This window comes from Meles meles, chromosome 2 (assembly GCF_922984935.1).
Source record: "Meles meles chromosome 2, mMelMel3.1 paternal haplotype, whole genome shotgun sequence".
In the NCBI taxonomy this organism is placed as follows: Eukaryota; Metazoa; Chordata; class Mammalia; order Carnivora; family Mustelidae; genus Meles; species Meles meles.
Window position 1 is genome coordinate 34,203,579 of NC_060067.1, and position 21,789 is coordinate 34,225,367.

General features: G+C 40.0%; 1 protein-coding gene across 8 annotated transcripts in view; it reads right to left on the reverse strand.

Moving 5' to 3' along the window:
• Window positions 1-21,789, reverse strand: part of LIMCH1 (LIM and calponin homology domains 1) — a 339,903-nt gene that overhangs the window by 33,025 nt on the left and 285,089 nt on the right. For all 8 annotated transcript variants that reach the window (XM_045996128.1, XM_045996150.1, XM_045996134.1 and 5 more), the window contains 3 exons: window positions 18,927-19,145; window positions 3,104-3,194; window positions 1,543-1,706 (listed from right to left, as the gene is read on the reverse strand). In XM_045996128.1, coding sequence (XP_045852084.1) covers window positions 1,543-1,706; window positions 3,104-3,194; window positions 18,927-19,145 — 474 coding nt within the window. The remainder of the gene's footprint in view (window positions 1-1,542; window positions 1,707-3,103; window positions 3,195-18,926; window positions 19,146-21,789) is intronic.

The following is a 21,789-nucleotide window of genomic DNA, read 5'->3' on the forward strand; positions in this document are numbered from 1 at the left end:
GGGAATAACTAGAGTCTGAAATCCCCCAAGGGCATTATAGCAACAGGCATTCTCGAGGCTCTACAAGGACAAGAGCACGGTCAGCTCCTTAAGGTCAGGGGCTGGGCATTCACTGTTGAACATCAAGCATCTGGTATGGTGCCGGGCTCCTAGTAAGTGCACAGTCAATACTGACCAAGTAAATGATAGATGAACTGGAACTAGATAGACAGGGTCAGTTTTTCACTCTAAAGTGACAGCCCAACTTAGGGTGAATTTTTAAAGTTGGAATAGAACCACATAGAGTAAGCCAGTGTGCCAGTCCATGGTTCTCCACTTTCGTGGCCTACCGGAATCACCTGGGTGGGGGGGGGGGCTTTGAAAAATACAGATGCCTGGGCCCTGCCCCCCCAGTGATTCTGATTTATTTGCTATGCAGTACGCTTGGTGTTTCTAAATTCTAAAAAGCAACCAAGGTTGGGAGCGACTGGCATAAAAGATGAAGACTTTTAGACTGTGCCTGAAAAAAAAAAACCCAAATTAATACGAATGAGATGAGACTCCAAGCAAGGAAGAAATTTAATAAAAACAAGACATTAAAACTCATTATATCAGAATAATAATTTTGTAGTTTCCTTGTTATGCAGGTCCGGAGGCATCAGAAGCACCATTGTTATAAAACAGGTAAATATTGGAAAGAGAATGTTTCGTAAGCTGCAAATAAGCAACTTCATGCACAGGAAACTAACACCTAACTGCAAAACTTTAGAACTTATATTCCATTTTTCTTTAAATATATATAATCCTGCATAATTAAAAAATTATTTAAAATAAAAAAGATATTGAATGGATACAAACATATCAGTATACATCAATGGTTACTCATAGAGGTAGGTTTCAGTGACTTTTTCTCTCTGTTGCTCTATTTCTATTTTTTTAAATTCATATATTATTTTTTATATGTTTACATATATTACTTGATAGAGTTATTATATTTGTATGCACATTACTATAAGTTACAAAAATGTATAGCTACAGACCGTCTGTGGCCTCCCAAAATTCGCATGCTGAAACCCTAACCCTCGAGATGGTGGTATGAGGACATGGTGCCTTTTGTAGGCGATTCATGCCCTCATAAAAGAGACTCAAGAGACCTCCCTCACCCCACCCACCAAGTAAGGCCACCACAAGACAGAGATCTGTGAACCAGGAAGTGGATTCTCAACAGACACCTTGACCTTGGACTTCCAGCCCCCAGAGCTGTGAGAAATAGACTCCCGGTGTTTACAAGCTACCCAGTCCATGAGGGTCTGCGGGAGCACCCCCTGGGACCTGATGCATACATCTCTCTATATGCATTTGCATTGTTTTATAAGGGACATGTAGTATATTTGTATTCAGAAAAAAAATACAGATTGAAGACAGGCATGGATTCAGAGAGAAATTAAATCTCCATTATGAACAAGCGCCACTTAACATTCGCTCACGTCATAAACCAGCTACCTTGTGAAGCCACGCTCGCTGACTTTGGATTTAACTGCTTTAGACCACTGTATACTTTACCTTTTGTGACAGCACCAACTCCACCTTTCCACTCATCTCATCTTCCACTTTCTTCTGGTCTTTTTCTTCTGGCACATCGCTCTTCAGCTGGGCGCTGGAGGAAAACTCCACAAAGGGCACGGTCGGGCTGGATCGGGTCACGGTTGTTGTAAAATGCTGTGGCTCTGAAAATGGAGTTATGTTCAGAAACATAAAGAAGAAAAACAGAACCATGCAAGGGACCATTTTTTCTGCCATGCCACAAAGTCCACTGAGCACGTATCCTGCCTTCAGCCGTGAGAAGGTGGACTGCAGTGCGATGAGAGGTGGTAAAGAGCCTGAGATGCCAGAATTTTCTAGGCTCTTTCAAGACATGAAAAAAAGAAATCACACAACACAAAACACATCAAGCGGCCCCACTAGGGGAAATTTAAGTTCTTAATAAGAGTCGCAGAGTCAACAAAATGTTGACACAAAATATTACAGTAGGTGGGTTGAGTAGGAGAACATTGAAAGACAGTTTCTATCCAAAGGGCTGAGTGGCAGCCTGAGTCTGTCTTTCATATTTCAACACTCCTTTTAAATGGTGCATTTTCATAATTGGAATGTGATAAGGATCGCGGGGCATGGATAATGCAATGAAAATCAAGTGTTCTGGGGTGCCTGGGTGGCTCAGTGGGTTAAGCCTCTGCCTTTGGCTCAAGTCATGATCTCAGGGTCCTGGGATCGCGTTCTGCATCAGCCTCTCTGCTCAGAGCCTGTTCCCCCTCCCCCCCCCGCCTACTTGTGATCTCTCTGTCAAAATATAAATAAAGTCTTTAAAAAAAAAAGAAAATCAAGTGTTCTCTGATATATAAGGAAGAATTAGGGAGAGGCTAGAGTGAGGGCATGTATCAAATGTGAAGGAGCACTCTAGTTTGAAAAAGCATATGCTAAAATTTTTAGTAATGCCATTTAATTTATTTTAAAATTTAATTTTAAATTTAATTTTAAAATTTAATTTATTTTAAAAATTTAAAATTTTTTAAAATAAAAATTTAAAATTAAAAAAATTATTTTAAAATAATTTGGTATTTAGAAGAAGGTAAGAGCGTTTTAGGTTTGCCAAGAGAAGAAATGTGTTAAAAGCACTGAGAAACATTACTTTGGGGAACAGTGGGTCTCTATTCATACTCTCTGTCCATATGGGGGACATTACTTAATTCTTTTCAACTATTCACCAGCTTTTTCATTTTAGCGTCTTTTTTATAATATATTTTTGATTTATATCTTTATGATCTGATGATGTTCTGTTAAAATAGTACCCTCAGTTTTCAGCATCATTTATTTGGGGTAAATATAACCTTTTTGATGATGGAGAAATACTTTCAAAAAAAGCAAAAAATACCACAGTAGCCTGTTTCTACCGGAAGATAAATGACACGGTCATGTATTTCCCCAGGAAGCCTCTAGGTGGCAGCACAATCACACCAGTTACAGAGCCTTGATTTCCTATCTATGGCTCAGTGGGAGAAATTCTTGACTGTTTTATCTTAACAAGTTACAATGATCTACCTTAAAACCAGTTTGTCAGTGAACGAACCTGATGGGGCAAGTTCCGTATTCCCTTTCTGTGGTTTTTCTCCATCATTCACATCCTCTTGACTGTTCTGTTCAGTTTCCTCAGTGGCTGCCTGAAAAGACAAAGACTTTTTTTCCCCTTTGAATAAATTATCTCTTTGAAAGTTCTAAAAGGTAAAAGATTTGTTTCTTTCTTTTTGAATAGTAATTTTTAGGCCAATGAGGTAAGGTGTCTATATGAATTCATACTTTTTCCATTTCCTAGGTAACCTTCCGGTGAAAGGCTGGATTGGCTGGAAGGAGCTAGTCTGTGTAGAAGAGGGGCCGCGTGAGGTCACATGAACCCACTGCCTCCCAACCTCCTCTGACTGCCTCAGACACACATCCCACTTCTCCCTTCCCATCACCACTGAATTTTCAAAAATCATAGTCACCACCTATTTGCTCCCAAATGCCTTTGTAGTTGGCAAAGGGTCATATCACTAGTTTAAAAAAAAAAAAAATAATAAGGATACAATTAACCTTTCAGTAGCTTGTCTTCAGCACCGATGCCTCTGACTCCTGGCATGGTGGATTTCATTCTTGATGTTTTCTTTGGGCTCTCAAGAACTCTATTACCTGATTTTTCATTCTCTCTCTCTCTCTCTACTAAACTTCAACTATTTTCCATCACCTGTGCTGAATGACCCTCAAATGTATCAATTATTCTCACGCATTCATCATTACATTCTCTACCCATTTATGAATTGTACTTTCATCTCCAGCCCAAGCGTCCATCAAAGCTTCAGTCTGGCACACTGGTGTCATGGTAAACATGCTAAAAGTCACCTTCAAATAAGCCCCTCCTCCAAATCTCACAATTTCTATTTATGATGTTAATTCTCCCCAGTGCACAAATTAAACTCTGAAGAGTTTCCTGACTCATATCTCATGAGTGCCCATCATTTGCCAAATCCTGGTCCTAACATAATAGTTTTTATTTTATTTATTTGACAAAGAGAGACACAGTGAGAGGAACACAAGCAGGCAGAGTGGGAGAGGGAGAAGCAGGCTTCCCACCCAGCAGGGAGCCCGATGTGGGGCTTGATCTCAGGACACTGGGATCATGACCTGAGCCCAGGCAGACACTTAATGACTGAGCCACCCAGTCATCCCAGTAGTTTTCGTATCCATCTCTTCCTTTCTGTTTCTATAAGTCAGAGCCTGAGTTGATCCTTGACTTCCATGTTCTTCCACTAGGGGTCTCTCTGGTTTGGATCTTGCTATTAAATCCACTTGGCACATCACCATGATAGTTATCTCTTTCAATAATACCTCAGTTCATCACTTTTATGCCTGTGTTCCTTTCTTTCAGAAGTACTTCCATTTATCTGTTTTACACTTCATTAAATTTATAACATTAAAAAATTTTGGAACAACCTGAATGTCCAACAATTGGAGAATGGCTGGATGAATTGTGGTATATCCAGAGAAGGAAATATTATGCAGTCATAAACTGCATCATGGTATTAAACAATAAGTGATATGTGAAAATACTTACTATCTAATGTTAAGTAAAAAAATGTAAACTGTATATCCAGGTTGATGTCTACATATGTAAGACTTTGTATATGCTATGTTTATACACAAATATACCTAATACATATATAAAAATGCCTATAAAATATAGGAAATATACTAACATGTTGGTATTAACATGTTAATAGTTATTATTTTTAATGTGCTTAAATTTTGGAGGACTACTTCTTTATAAATATTTTTTCTGTATTCCAAATGTCCCCCGGTAATGCATTGCTTTCTGATTCAGAAAACAAAATCAATGTAATTTTACATTATCTTTAGTTGGGAGCCAATTGATTCCAGAATAATTCCAAGATTCTCCCACTAATATTATAATAGTTGCTTGATAAAAGTAATGGGAAGTGTGATAAAATACAGGCTAGAATATACTTCAACAACCAAAGAGAACAAATTAATGACTACTATGTTTTTTTTAGTAACAGTGTCTTAATTATAAAGGGCTAAAGTTGAATTTTTAGAATATGTATGAAATACTCAATACATCTTAAATGGTTTTAAGATAAATATTAAAATTGGTTTCAGCAAAGGCATTATTAAATACATTATAAAATATCCCCAGGTTCTCAAAAAGCTATGAATTTATTGGTGTCTTAAAAGTTCATGTATTTTACTCATAAATCAAAATTTGTGTTTCAATTAACCAAAATGAAAACTCTTTCTAGTTAACGCATTGGTGGAAACTGTTATCGAATTCTGTAAAAACAAAGAAATTATATGTTTGTGGAGCATAAGGAATAACACAGAGGACATTAGGAGAAGGAAAGGAAAAGTGAATTGGGGGAAATTGGAGGGGGAGATGAAACATGAGAGACTGGACTCTGAGAAACAAACTGAGGGTTTTGGAGGGAAAGGGGTATTGGGGGATGGGTGAACCTGGTGGTGGGTATTAAGGAGGGCATGTATTGCATGGAGCACTGGTTGTGGTGCATAAACAATGCAAGAATGGTTCAACATATGCAAATAAAAAATGTGATACACCATATTAATAAAATGAAGGATAAAAATCATGTGCTCATCTCAATAGATGCAGAAAAAGCATCTGAAAAAATTCGACCTCTTTTCATGATAAAAGCTCTTAAAAAATTAGGGATAGAAGAATGCACCTAAACATAGTAAAGGCCATATCTGACATGCTCATAACTAACATCGTACTTACTGGCAGAAAGCTCAAAGCCTTTTCTCTACAATCAGGAACAAGACAGGGTGCCCACTCTCTCCACCTTTATTCAACATAGTACCGGAAGTCCTAGCCAGAGCAATTAGGCAAGAAAAAGAAATAAAAGGCATCCAAATAGGAAAGGGTGAAGCAAAATTTTTGTTTGCAGAGGACATACTCTGCTAAAGAGTCCACCAAAAAACTGTTAAAACTAATTAATGAATTAGGAAAGGGTGAAGCAAAATTTTTGTTTGCAGAGGACATACTCTGCTAAAGAGTCCACCAAAAAACTGTTAAAACTAATTAATGAATTCAGCAAAGTTTCAGGATATGAAATCAATATAAACTATACAAAAAAGAAGAAAATGATCCCATTTACAATAGCATTGTAGAAATAAATTTAACCAAGGTGAGATATCTGTACACTAAAAACGAAAACATTGATGAAGGAATTGAAGACGACGCAAGGAAATAGAAAGATAGCTTGTGTTCATAGATTGGAAGAATTAATATTGTGAAAATGTCCATACTACCCAAAGCAATCTACAGATTCAATGTAATTAATCCCTATCAAAATTCCGACAGCATTATTCAAAACAGTATGGTACTGTCATAAAAACAGGCACACAGATCAATGGAATAGAATGGAGCCCAGAAATCAACCCACACTTTCACGGTCAACTAGTTTTTGACAAGGGCACCAAGGACACAAAATGGGAAAAGGATTTCTTTCATAAATGGTGTTGGGAAAACTGGGTCTCTACATATGAAAGAATGAAATTTAATTCTTACCTTACATCGTATACAAAAATTAATGTCTAAGTGGGATTAAGACTTAAAACTGTAAAACTCCTAGAAGAAAGCAGAGGAAAAGCTCTTTGGCCTTGGTCTTGGCAATGATTTTTTGTATATAACACTAAAAGCACAGGCAACAAAAGCGAAAGCAAACAAACTAAAAAGTTTTTTCACAGCAGAGGAAACAGTTAACAGAATGAAAGGGTAATCTATAGAGTGAGAAAAGTATTTACAAATCATACATCCAATGAGGAATGAATATCTAAAATATGTAAGACACTCATACTCCCACAGCCAAAAAAAAAAAAAAAAAGAAAAAGGCAAATAAGCCAATTAAAAATAATTAAACAGGTATTTGAAAAGATGCTCAACATCACTAATTATCAGGGAAATCAAAACCACAATGAGGTATCACCTCACATCTGTTAGGGATGGCTATTACTAAAAAGTCAAAGGTAACAAGTGTTGTCAAGGATGTGGAGAAAAGTAAATTCTTGTATATTGATGGTGGGAATGTAAGTTGGTATAGCCATTGTGGAAAACAGTGTGGAGGATCCTCAAAGAATTAAAAATTTAAAAAAATTATAAATAGAACTATCATATGATCTAGCAATTTCACTTCTGGGTATATATCCGGAGAAAATGAAATCAGTATCGCAAAGAGCTATCTGTACCCCCATGTTCATTAAAGCATTATTCACAATACCCAAGATACGGAAACAACCTAAAGGTTGATGGATGAATGGATAACGAAAATGTGATATATCAATATTACATTACATGTATTTATAAGTAAATATGATGATATATAAATATTAATATTATATACAAATATATCATTGGTGTATGTATAATTTTATCTATATACAAGTAAATACCTATCTCTTACCTATTTAAACACACACACAGAGACACAGACACCATGGAATATTACTGAGTCATAAGAAAGAAGGAAATCCTGCCATTTGCAACATGGATGAATCTGGAGAACATTAGACTAAGTGAAATAGGCTGGACACAGAAAAACAAATATTGCATGATCTCAGTTATATGTGGATCTAAAAAAATAAAATTAAAAAATCCAAACTTGTAGTAATAGAGAATAGAGTGGCAGTTACCACAGGGTGGAGTATGGGGGGAAAGGGGAAAGGAAAAAAAAGGAGAATGGTTGTTGCTAGGGTTTGGGGGGAGGGGATCTTGGGGACCTATTGTTTAATGGGTAGAGTTTTGGTTTTGCAAGATGAAGAGAGTTCTGGAGATGGATGGGGGTGATGGTTACACATTACGAATGTGCCTAATACCACTCAAGTGTACACATGAAAATGCTTAAAGTAGTAAATTTTATGTTATGTATATTTTACTACAATGACAAAACTGGAGGGAAAAATCACTGTTAAAAAAAAATAAAAGTTGTTTGAAAATTTTCCAAACTTAAAAAAAAAGTACAAAGAAACTTTGGGCAACAAGCCTTCTAAGCTTCTAAAAGATTTTACAATAGCATCTAGTGGCAAAATTGTGTTCTTTCTTTTGGAGGATGGGGTGATTTCAAACTCCTCATAATTAGATGGGCATTTTCTATACCATGTATCAACTCTGGAAGAACACAATATTAAATTAAAAGATACTTTTAAAACCCTAGGCAGGAAACAAGCAACATTTTTATATTACTTGACAGATTTTATAACTTTAAATATATTAACAAGCCTGAGTTGAATCCCTTTAAAGAGACTTTTATGAGTGGAAATAGTTAAAAAGACCAAAGTCTCTTTTATTATATATGTTATATGTACCTGTTGTGTGTGTGTTTGCCTTGTCACATGAATGACTGACATAATAGCAGCATTGGAAGACCAACCAGCCTAGCATTACAAAAAAATATGTTAGATTTTATAATTTAACATAATCCCCCACCACACACACAGAAATATTAATATGTGGTAGTATTTTTGTTTTGTGATGTCCATATATAAAATCCCATCAGAAATACTGATCTTTTAGGTTGTTCCCCAACCTGATTAGATTATAGAAAACTATCTGAGGTTGGAAAACAAATTTGCAGATTTAAATATTGACGAACAATGCTTTCGAGAACCCTAGGATTTCCAATTACTAGAAACAAAATTTTAAAACTACAGAAACCAGGCCAAAGCCTCCCCACTTCAAAACTGAACAAGAAAATGGGTATAGTTTATTAGATATCAGATGCCATCAATTCTAAGTTGTATTATTTTAGGTACTACAAAGAAAGAAAACACTATCTGTTAAATATGATACACTGTCGACTATAAGATACATACTGATTTAGATACATTCAAATGGGGAAAGTGTGCCACTTGGAATAAAGGGAATAATTCATGAAGTCCTTTAGACGTAATTTATAATGCAAAGGAGACAAAATCCTCTGGCACTACTCGCTAAGGTTTATCTTACGAGCTCATCACATTCTAGTAAGATTTTACTTATGCATGACTAATGGAGCATTTCCATTTCTAAGAATTCTCTGATTTCTGAGTGCATTTCTATATGGCTTACCACTCAAACACTGAGCTCCCCAGTGATCTTATTTATATTCCCTTAAAATGATGCTTTGAAGGGTAGTGACCGTAGCCACCTTGGTGTTTAGCGCAATTACCATGAGTCGGCACTGTTGGGACACCTGACATAGATAATCTCACTTGATGCTCGAAGCGAGCTTCCACGGTATGTAATCCAGATGAATCTCTCTGTACAGGTGAGGAGACTGAAGCCCAGGAGGCTATGCGGTTTATGCAGGGTCCCTGCTAGTAGGCAGGGATGGTGGGAGTCCTTACCCAGCCCACCATCATCTGGTTCTGGACTCACGCCTCCCTCTACATCGTCCCCTGGTATGTAAAGGTTTTGACTGCTAAGATGCAGTATAAGACTCTGGAAGTCCCCAGGTTTTTGCTGAAATGATTCAAACTGTCTTTTCCACTCCCTTTGTCATCCATTCTACTCGTCATCCATTTGTTCTGCAAAAGAGAACTCTCGGGACTTTCAGAACAGGAGGCAATCTAGCTACATCTCCACTTCCAAGGGCAGCTTGAGACCAGACTGCCCCCAGCCACCACCCCCATCTTGGGGCTTTCCACCCAGCCCAGGGTCTGGGGGTCCGAGGCGCATGCGGCACAGGCATAGGGCAGATATGTAATCTATGCTAGGTAAGCAAATGGTCTATGCATTATTTATGGAACTCATACTCTCAAGCTTACTTTGAATACATACTAGCCATCCAAATCAGGCTATTAGCTAGCAAAATATTCAGGGTAAATTAAGAGAAAAAGCAAGCTATGACCCAATTTGAATAACATGAGCCCATTTAAAAAACATTTTATATGCCCTGAGTAAAAAGAGGAGAAGGATACACATTAAAAAAAAAAAAAAAATCATAGCATCAATTTCTGAGTGGCTGGAGCAGTATGTAGTTTATATTTCCTTTTTTTAAAAAGATTTTATTTATTGTTTGACAGAGAGAAACAGCCAGAGAGGGAACATAAACAGGGAGAGTAGGAGAGGGAGAAGCAGGCTCCCTGGTAAGCAGGGAGTCCAATGCGGGGCTTGATCCCAGGACCCTGGGATCATGACCTGAGCTGAAGGCAGACGCTTAACAGCTGAGCCACCCAGGTGCCCCTGTAATTTATATTTTCTTTATAATCTTCTGTCTTCTGCCGTATGTATAGACTATAGCTGACTCTTGAACAAAGGCAGAGTTAGGGGCACTGACCCCTCTGCACAGTCAAAAATTCAAGTGTAACTTTTGACTCCTCAAAACTTTACTACTAATAGTCTACGGATGACCAGAAACCTTACCGGTAACATGAACAGTCGATTAACACATATTTTGTGCATTACATGTATTCCACACAAATTCTTAAAATAAAGCAAGAGAACTAGAGAAAAGAAAATGTTACTAAGAAAATCATAAGGAAAATACATACAGCACTGTATATATTGAAAAAAATCCACATACAAGTGGACGCATGCGGTTCAAACCGTGTTGTTCAAGAGTCAGCTGTGTATGTAATCAAGGGAAATCCCCAAAGACAGTTTAATTAGCTCGTGTCTGGCTCTCGCATCTTGAAGGTTCGTTATTTTTGTACTCACATCACTACTTCAAAGGAAATGAGCTCAAAATTGGCAGTTTTAACCTGATGGACTCCGAAATTTGCCTGAAACAAACCCGACTTGCTGGAAAAGGCACTGTCCGACCCATACTTTGCTTTGGTTTCAGCTACACAGGGAGATGCCTTTCCTTCTCTGACGGGTAACGCTGTCTCAAGAACGAAAACAGCAAGGAAGTAAGAACAGACCCCTGGGCCTGAGCAGAATGAGAGCACAGACAGGTTACAGCGGCCCAAGCAGGAGCCGGCTTCTCCTTGACGGAGAACATGATCCAAACTCGTTCTGCTGCCAGACTTAGCCCTGAGGCCGGGGGCTGGGGAGGGGGGCGGTGGGAGTGGGAGGGTGGCAGTTTCTTGGCCCGAGAGGAATGTGGTCTCGCCACAAAATCTACCTAGCGTCTGGCTGTTCATTCCAACAAGGATCTCACTTGCGGGTTGGCCCCAGAGCAACAGTGGAGAAGCAACTGGAAAGACAAAGCAGGAGAGCAGGAAAGGTCCAGAGCCCCAGAGCTTGGGTGGTCCTGTCCCCAGGACGGAGGAACGACCAGAAGTTGGGCTGATCATTTAACCTCTGTGGGTGATACCCAACGTCCTTTCCTCCGCTTCCATTCTGTGACTGAGTGATTTCCTGGCTTTGGTCTCGAATAACTTCTCTGGACAGAAGCCTGGAAAATCAGTCTATTTATGTCTTGGCACCAGTGACCCAAGGGTCACATATGCCATGCATGTGTTTCCCCTTTCACTTTTATACCTCTGAGTATCTACTTTCACTGGGTTAAAGAGGATCTGCATGGGGGATCAGACTCTCCACTCCTTAGACTTTTTCTTTCTGCCTAAACTTTTTGAACCCACAATGTGAGGCTCTGGCCCAGGTAAATGGGATAGATTTTATTTTTTTTTAATTGTCTCTGATGGAGTATCTTCAATACCTTCAATGACTTTTAATTTAACACTCCTCCCATTACTTCTAGATGGAGAAAAACAGTTTCTCGAGAAATGCCTGTTGACATTTGACATCTGAAAGGAATTTTGCAGTGGGTCTCAGTCGTAAGGAAAACAGCACCTACTCAAATGCCTTCCCCCGGCTCTTACTGCAAAATGAAACGTTTCAAGAAAGATCGGATTGTCTGTTTTCCTGGATCGGACAAGATTAGTAAAGCACTGAATTTTCAAGAGGAAGGCCTAGGACTGATATTATCAAGGTTGAAAAAAAAATAGACCTACCTTATTACTTAGCTTGAGAAAACAGACGAAATTGTTTAGAAACCTGCCAGCAAAGTTTGGCCCTCGGTCAGGGAGGGAGGATTGCTATAGATCTGGGAGGAAGGGGCTGGCCAGCAGGAGCTCCCCCGCACCACCCACGACAACATCAGGATGAGCTGGGGAGGGGAAGTGATCAGCAGGGTCTAGGTGGCAGAGGGAAGCCAGACTTGGAAAAGAGGGAACAGGAAGAACAGAAAGAGCAGAGGAAGTACCACACGGAGCATCTGTAAGGCAGTCAGCCTTCTGGAAAAAGCTATTCACAGCCTTGTGTTTCTTGGTGAATTACAACTGGAATGACTGACAAGCCGAGCTGGACACTGACAAGAAATTCACCCCATCTGTTTGAAATTCACACCTGTGCAAGATGGCGATTTTTGACGATCTTGCTTTAAACCTAAGAAACTTTATACCTACCACTTTTGGGGCTTCTGGAAACAGTACCGTCACTTTCTCCCATTGGTTGTACAACCCTCTTAAAAATAACTTAAGGGCACCCCTGTCTGTGAGTCTGACGTCATGCTAAGTGCTTACTCTAGACAGGGATTCTCACACTAACCTTCAGAGGCATATACGACTATTATCTTTAATATAAACTGAGGCTCAGGTGGGCTTAGATCTTTGACCTACTACATGGAGTACTCTAGGTATTTTAGGAAAGGGCCATTTTTGGTACCACAGAGGAAGGAAGAGAGTCAAATACAAATTCAGTTCACAGCGAATTGAGAAAACTCTGGACTAGCTTTGAGAGCGACAGAAACATCTCTCTGTAGGTTACTGAGAAGGATAAAGTCTTCATCAGCTAAGAAGACCTTCCAACTTATTTTCCAATCCTGGATTCCAGGAGTCTGCATTTGTGCTAGGACATGATTTTCTTAAGAAATATTTTCTTAAGAAATATTTCTTAAGAAATATTAAGAAGCCAATATTTTAAAACACAAAATAAAACAAAAGGGTTTCTGTGGGGAAATATCTCAGGGGTAACCAGGTCAGCCCGTGGGAGACCGGACCCCTCTGCTTGGAATATGTAACATCCTCGTCAACCCCATCACACCTTAGCCCTGTGACCCACTCCTGAAATCTTCTTGTGGCTTCCTCACCACTGTCCAAGCCTTTGCTTCTGCCGTTCCCAACGTGTGGGATAACCTGCCCATTCCAATGCAAATCCCACACCCAAGGTCAAGTTCCAAAACCACGTCCCATACAAAACCTTTCCCACTAACCCCAACCTATAAGGATCTTACCTGTTCTCTGCAAATCTTCCAACTCGCTGGTCTTCTGACCCTATTACCTAGCACTTAATTAAACTTTACTTTATATACTTTTCTGGCTGCTTTATGAAAACTGCCCTCCCAGCAAGTTTATGAGATTTTTTTTTTTTCCCTGCTTCAAAAATGGGGCAAAGAGTAGTCCTTAATTCAGGCTTATCGGTTACCAGGCAACCAACTTCTGGCAAGGCAACCGCTGTCACTGTGTCATTACCTGACAGGTGATTCAGCTGAGGATGATCTGGAAGTTGCTGGTATCAATAGATACAGCCAGACTATTAAAAAATAATAATAATAGGGGCGCCTGGGTGGCTCAGTGGGTTAAAGCCTCTGCCTTCGGCTCAGGTCATGATCCCAGGGTCCTGCGATCGAGTCCCGCATCGGGCTCTCTGCTCAGCAGGGAGCCTGCTTCCCTCTCTCTCTGCCTGCCTCTCTACCTACTTGTGATCTCTGTCAAATAAATAAATAAAATGTTTAAAAATAATAATAATAACAAGCCTAACTTAATTGAGGCTCCATTTCTTAAGCGAGAAAGCAATGGTCCCGAGAGTTTTAAATGAGAAAGGTGAGGGAGAAAGAAACCAGAGAGAGGACATAATATCGCACAAAAGTGCCCGTGCTGGCCCCAGAGGCTGGCAGTCCAAGCTCAGCCTGTCCCCCACGACGAGAGTCTTGTGGTCACCCTCCCCTGCCGCCCTGCCTCACGGTCTGAATGGACGCCCCTGCCTACGGCTGCCATGCCCTTTAAGCAGTTCCAGCTCGCCCAGGACAGCTGTGACATTTTGGTGGTGGGGGAGGTTACTCCTCTGTAAAGACTGTAATGCAGTTTTGGGAAGAAAGACGCCATTTAAAGAAAACACTATTCCTTTGACAACCCCACAGATTGGGGCACATGAATGAGAAAACAGCACATCGAGTCCAAGCTGGTCTCCGGCCCGGCCGGGGGAAGGCTCTGAGGGGCAGCCCCTCTGTTTTAGGTGGTCCCCTATTTTGCCATGACCACTGAATTCCACCATTTTAACGGGAATACACCTGCTGTAACACAGTCAAGACATGCTTTCCTTGGAATATGGGGAAGGACGTGAAATGAGGAGTCAGTTTATTGGGAGAAGACATGCTTTTCAAATGCCTCTTGGGATAACACATTGGGAACGGAAAACTTTTGGTGTCATAAGTTGTAAGTGAGTATGAAGACTGTTCTAATAATGAGCCAACATTCTGCGTAGGAGAGCTAACCTCTTGGCTTACAGTCTAACAGATGCATACAGGTAGTGAGCTACCCAGAAAATACAGTCCTAGCCCCTGCCATAGCTGAGTCAAAAGCCTGGAGTATAGAGTCAGGGGAAATAAAGGTTACTTCCTCTTCAGAACCACCATGGCTCCTGAACTAGAAATGACTCCAAACGAGGCAGTTTTTCTTTACCCCCCCCCTTTTTTTTAAAGATTTGTTTCTTTGAGAGAGAAAGAGAGAGAGAATCTGAAGCAGACTCCACACTGAGCACAGAGCCCGACGCGGGGCTTGATCTCACGACCCTGAGATCACGATCTGAGCTGAAACCGAGAGTCAGACGCTTCACTGACTATGCCACCCAGGCAGCCCCAACTCTAGGCAGTTTTTTTCAAGTAAGAGAGCTATACAGGAAGAGGCTCCTAGGCTTTTCCAAGAGTTTGGACCTACATCTTGAGTCTGCCTAGGATTAGGCTGATTCAAGGGAAGAAAGTCTGCTGGGCCACCTTTTGTTTGGGGTTTTTCTTGTTATACTGTATACATTTCTGAAGTAAGATGATTTCTTTCAAATTATCTAATTTTGCTTCTCTTCAAACAAGATACTTTTGGGGATATATAATCAATGTGAAATATTTCAATTCATCTTCTCTTGGCCTTTAGGTAGTTTAACTACTATTGAAGTGGAAAATGCCTGTCATTAAAAAGAGAACGGGCTATTTTTTTAATTTGCTCACTGTAAAAATAAGAATATGACTCATTATCAAGAATGCGTATATTTTTAAAGGGAGGCTATACTGCTCTAAAAACAAACCAACCCCCTTTTCTTCTGTTTCAGGAGTCTTCTGCTTAATGCCACCAGTAAAGCTTTTTTTCCCCCAAAGGGTTAAAAACTTAGAACAAGAGAGATATTAAATAGTTGGTTTAGGAAGTTTAGGCATTATACCATCCAGTCTCTTCACTTATTCTGTTAACTTCTATCAGGAATAAAATCTATTCTTCGAGGGGCAGGGTTTCCCCCAAACTCAAACAACAAAATGGCCGAAGGGCAGAACTGGTGAGAGATAGAATGTAGACGTGTGCCTGATGGTAGAGCCCTCAGGATTTGTTCTTATAATTTATCTGCTGGGCTTGAGTAAGTCCTGTGTACCTCTATTATGTGGCAAGTGTCATGGACCAAGCATAACACCAACACTGTTGCTTTTGTAAAGTATAATGAGAAAGAGCTGAGCTCAACAGTACATGCAAAGGGCCTGTGACCCTAGTAGTCAAACTGAGTCATGGAAAGGTACTGATCAGGGAACTTAAGAAATGCTTATCGCTAAGTCTGGCAAAAGACAATTAAGAACAGAATTACTAACTGTCCCAGAAAAGCAATTCTATCATGATAATATCTAATTAATTATAGAAACTTCTAATTTAAAATTAAGAGCATATATGGACTCTACCAGTACAGTTCCCATGCTAGCAGCAAAACTCAGTATTTCACCTTATGATAATTAGTAAAAACTCTTCAGAGATGATAACATTTATGCAAATGAAAAGTGAAATTAAATTCCATGTCGAGAGACTCAGCATTTGCCTGGATCACAAAACTTTGCTCCTGGAGACCAGTAAATGTGTTACCACATGAGGAAATTATTTTGGTTTATTCCCCTTTGCAACTCCTTCATAGGACTTGAGCACCGTGGGGAAGAATTACATCCTCTCAGCTCCTCTGAGAAAACACATTTTATTCTTCCTCAAAAGACAAATCCCAGAATGAAACTGGACCATTATCTTACACCACATACAAAAATTAATTCAAAATGGATTAGGGGCTTAAACATCATACCCCAAACCGTAAAATACTTAAGAAGAAATTATAGGCAGTAAGTTCTCTGACATTTGTTTTATCAGTATTTGTTTGGGCCAGTCTCCTCAGGGTAACAAAAGCTAAAATTGAAAAACAAAACAAAACAACCAGGATTACATCAAACTGAAAAGCTTTTGTGCAACAAAGGAAACCATCAGCAAATGAAAAAGGCAACCTACTGAATGGGAGAAGATACTTGTAAGTCATACATCTGATATGGGGTTAATATCTGAAACATACAAATAATTTATACAACTTAATATAAAAAAAAACTAATTTAAAAATGGTCAGAGGACTTGAATAGATACTCTCCCAAAGAAGACATACAGATGGCCAACAGGCATATGAAAAGATGTTCAACGTCACTCATCATCAGGGAAATGCAAATCAGAATCACAATGAGCTATCATTTCACTCCTGCTACTATCGAAAAGACAGAAAATAAGAACTGGCAAGAATGTAGAGAAAAGGGAATCTTTGTGCACTGTTGATGAAAATGCAAATGGTGCAGCCACTGTGGAAAGCAGGATAAAGGGTCCTCAAAAAATTAAAAACAGAACTACCTTATGATCTAACAATTCCACTTCTGGATATTTATCCAAAGAAAATGAAACACCAATTCAAAGAGATATGCATCCCCATGTTCACTGCAGTATTATTTATAATAGCCGAGATACGGGACAATGGACAGCTAAGTGTCCATTGATAGATGAATGGATAAATAAGATGTGGTATATATGTACAACAGAATATTACTTAGCTATGAAAAAGGAGATCTTGCCATTTGAGACAACATAGATGGACATAGAGGGTGTAATGCTAAGTCAAATAGGTTAGGCAGAGAGAGACAAATACTGTATGTGGAATCCAAAAAACAAAACAAGCAAGAAACAAAACAGACTCATAGATAATGGAAACAAACTGTTTGATACCAGAGTGGGGTGGGGTTTGGGGAGCAGACAAAATAATTTCAGGAGATAAAGAGATACAAGCTCGCAGGTATAAAATAAGTAAGTCATGGGGATATAATGTACAGATAGGAAATACAGTCAATGATATCGTAATAACTTTGGATGGCGGTGGATGGTAACTAGGCTTATTGTGGGGATCAATCGCAATGTGTAAAGATACCGAATCACTATGATGTACACCTGAAATTAATAGGATATGATATGCCAATTATGCTACAATTAGGAAAAAAGATAAGACACAAGTAGGTGTCTCCAGGGATAAGCAAAATAAGACCCAGTCCCCTGGTGAGTTTAGCTAGCTGGGTCTTCTAACTCAGCCTTGGAGCGAGAAGACAAGTTCCCTTGGGGGTCAAACCTTCCTACGCTCTGGGGGTAAAATTGTGACAGTGTCCTCCATCCTTTGTAATTCTAACCCAAACGCTATCAAAGAAAACTGCAGAAATCAGCGTCTGGTGAGGACGAACGAGATTGTGCAGAATCCAGCTTGCACCCTAAAAGCTAGGCTGTGTCTGTGGCCGTGAAAGTTTGGGTCTGAGCTGCAAAATCAGCATGAGCCCTTCTGGTGAGAGACCTAAGAAAGAGTCATCTTTCTGACTGTTTTACATGCCAAACCAGCAAACAGAATAGAAAACTGAGTTTTCTCTCCTGTAATTGTTGAATCACCTGACACTTTTCAGCTTGGCGATTCAATAGTTGCTTCCAATTGTTCTGAATTTAAGGGGCTAAGCTAAGAACACCTTTTATCGCTTTCAGTGTTTGGGGGGTTTTTTGTTTGTTTTTAAGCTAATAAGACAGATACCCTTTTATCTGTCAGGGATGGAAAGCCAGGTTCTTAGGGCACCGGTCATTTTCACAGTTCATTAATAGGTCTGATGGGGAACAAATAAGGGGTGGAAAAGGTATTTTAGAGATTTATTTATTTTTCTATAACACTAGATACCAAGAATGTGAAGACAAAAAAATAGTTTCTCTTATTCATAAGTGATAATGTAACTTCTATTATACCCCACCAACTGGGGTTGAATTGTGTCTCCTATAGCCCCCCAAATTCATATGCTAACTAACCTAAGTCCTAACTTCTATGTACCTCAGAATGGGACCTTCCTTGGAAATAGTAGCATTGCAGGTATAATGGGTTAGGTCAGCTGTGGCCATACTGGAGTGGAGTGGGCCCCTAATCCAGGATGGCTGGTGTCCTTATAAAAAGGGGAGACTTGGACACAGACAAGTACACAGATGGAATGCCACATGAAGAAGAAGGCACCGATCAGGGGAAGCCTTCTACAAGCCAAGATTGCTACCAAACCACCATAAACTAGCAGAGAGACGTGGAACAGAGTCTCCCTCACAGCCAACAGAAGGAACCAACCCTGCCAATACCTTGAATTTGGACATCTGGCCAGCACGACTATGAGACGATTAATTTCTGGTGTTTAAGCCACTCCGTTGGCTTTGTTATGGCAGCCTTAGCAAAATAACATACCCACAGAGAGAGCAAGAGAGCAATGGTGGTTATCAAGACCTACTTATTTTTAAAAAACAGATTCTTTCGCAGTGGAATTAGCCCCGGAAGGAAAAGAAAAGTGTGTTCTTACTCGTAGTTCTTGGGCAACAGAATTTGGCTTCTTTATGCTGATCTCAATGCTACTGTTGCCTTGTTTGAGCTCCACTGGGGACCCATGCACTCTGGCCACACCTTCAAACATCTGGGATTTGGTTAACGAGGGGGCAGGGGCCACTGCGGGACATTCTTTCTCCTTCTCCATCTTGTCACCATGAACTGTTTCTCCATTCATGCTGACTTTCCCGTCTACCTATAGGAAACAAAAGGAACAAAAAACACATGCTACTTCCCAGTGGAAGACTATAATGATGAAAGAACACATTTAGAGTCACAGTAAAACTTACCACTTATTAATCATAGTCCAGCAAAAAATAAGGTCTCTTGTATGCTTCCATTGGTTCTAGAAATGAACGCTCCATGGACCTCTTTAAAAGGTTGTCCATCTTCTCAGGCCCCTTCATTTTGGATTAAATTTCAGGTTCGCCTTACTCGGGGTGTGCTCTTAATTTAGAGTCTATCCTCGGATACTCATAATGCACTCTATGTTAATTAATTGATTGTAAATACAATTTTAAAAAATAAAGTGTAGAAAACCAAGGAATCTTAAGCAAAAAATACACACCACAAACCTGGGTTGTAGCACTTCATTTAAATTCTGAATGCTATGCCACAATTTTGAGGGTTGTTTTTTTTTTCTGGTTAGCCTACAAATTAGGTGGAACCCACCTAGGTCAGGAATCTTCTACAGCTTATCCTGTGGTAAGGGGGCAATGGGTACATTTTTGCAAGCTAACATGAGGGCCCCTGGCCGGATGCTATGCTAGATCACAGTAAATTCCTATTCCAGTTCATTTTTCTTTTTCTTTTTCTTTTTTTTAAGATTTTATTTATTTATTTGACAGACAGAGATTTCAAGTAGGCAGAGAGGCAGGCAGAGAGAGAGAGAGAGGAGGAAACAGGCTCCCTGCTGAGCAGAGAACCTGATGTGGGGCTCGATCCCAGGATCCTGGGATCATGACCTGAGCCGAGGGCAGAGGCTTTAACCCACTGAGCCACCCAGGCGCCCTCCAGTTCATTTTTCAATCCCAATTTTCTCAAGAACAAAAGGCCATACACATTAAAATATTTTTGCTTTTTCCCCACGTCTAGGGAAGGTAGTAAAAGCAAGAAAGGAGGAGCAGAGGGGGTGGTTAGTTAGTCTGGCTTATTGAACAGCATCTAGAACTTTCTGTCTTTAAGTCTGAGGCAATGGATAGAGAAGTTTTGGGAGGAAGCTCTGCCCTCATACAGCCTCAGGTTCAATCCTGGCTCTACAATTTGAAAACCACATAATCTTGAACAAGTGTCTTCTCCTCTGTGTTCGGGGTCCCCGTCTACCAAGTTTATAATAACTGCATTTCCCTGCTAGTGCCATTGAGGGGATTTTTATGGATTAACATATGCGCACAGTTTAGAAGAATATCTGGCGCATTTTATGTACATAAATATTAGCTATTATTTTTATGGGACTTTCAAAAATCCTTCAAAAGGAATCATGGAAGGCCAGATACTAGTTACAACTTATTTACCCTAAGCCAGTGGCTTACATAATTTATTGTCTGTGAGCCATAAGAAGAAACTTAAACCACAACTGAGCACACCCAAGTAAATATAGCTGAATAGGAGTTTTTGTAAAACAGTATTTACTTTTATTATGTGTGATGTACCAGACTTTTTTTTCCCCTTGTATTTTACTTTATTTTAAAAAATACTGATACCAAGCCACTAAACTGATTTCATAAACCGGCAATAGGTAGCAAATCTCACTTTGAAAAACACGGCCTTAGGGGCACCCAGGTGGCTGAGTCGGTTAAGCATCTACCTTTAGCTCGGGTCACGATCCCGGGGTCCTGGGATCAAGCCCCACGTTAGGCTTCCTGCTCAGCGAGGAGCCTGTTTCTCCCTCTCCCCACTGCTCGTGCTCTCTCACTCTCTAATAAATAAATAAAATCTTAAAAAAAAAAAAGAGGGAGAAGAACACTGCCCTAAACTATTTCATTTGATTTTTTCTTTACTCTTAATTCTATCCTGTGAAACTAAGTCTGTATTCTCTGTCTCCCTCCCACTGTCCTACTCACAAGAAAACACACACACACACACACACACACACACACACACATCCCTCTTAGCTTCTGTCCTGGCCTTATCTAGTAACAACTTTCCACATACTACCTTTGACCATAACAGGGTTCACCCGCTCAGTGCTGGGCTGTGATTAGGGCTGATAAGCCATCAAGCCTGTAATGAGTCAAGGGCTCATTAGCGGTCAAGAGTGAACCCCGTCTCTAAGATCTCTACTCGGTTCTTCTCCATGAACGCTCTTACAGGGGACTTTAACACTGTTTTTGCCACAACAGTGAGAGACAGGGTTTCCTTAGGGCCAAAGTCTTGCCATCAAGTTATCTGTCATAACTCTTCTGTTTTAAATGATCACCTCGCACTATTTATATAAAGGAGGGGAAGTGGACATCTGGATTATCTGATCAGAGGCCTCAGATACCAAGTTAAGTAAACGTATTCCTTACCCCCATTGTGGGCCACCTCAATCAATCAATGACATCAAACCTTCCTTCATGAAATATCACAGAAGGTTCTGGAAAGGTCATGGGCCCTGGGTGAAGGAAAGCTGGTGCCATACTAGGCAGCATACTGAGCATGTCTGGGGACATGCTTATCTATGTGTGAGCCCACATGATAAGTAGCTCATTTTCTCAGGAAAATGCATGTATATATTCAATAAGAGCTATGCCCTGGGCACTGATGCCAGGCTTCCAGGACAAAGCTGGGGACAACAAAGACACATCCCCAGTCCTTCGAGAGACACACATCTCAACTCAACACAGATGAGATATCCA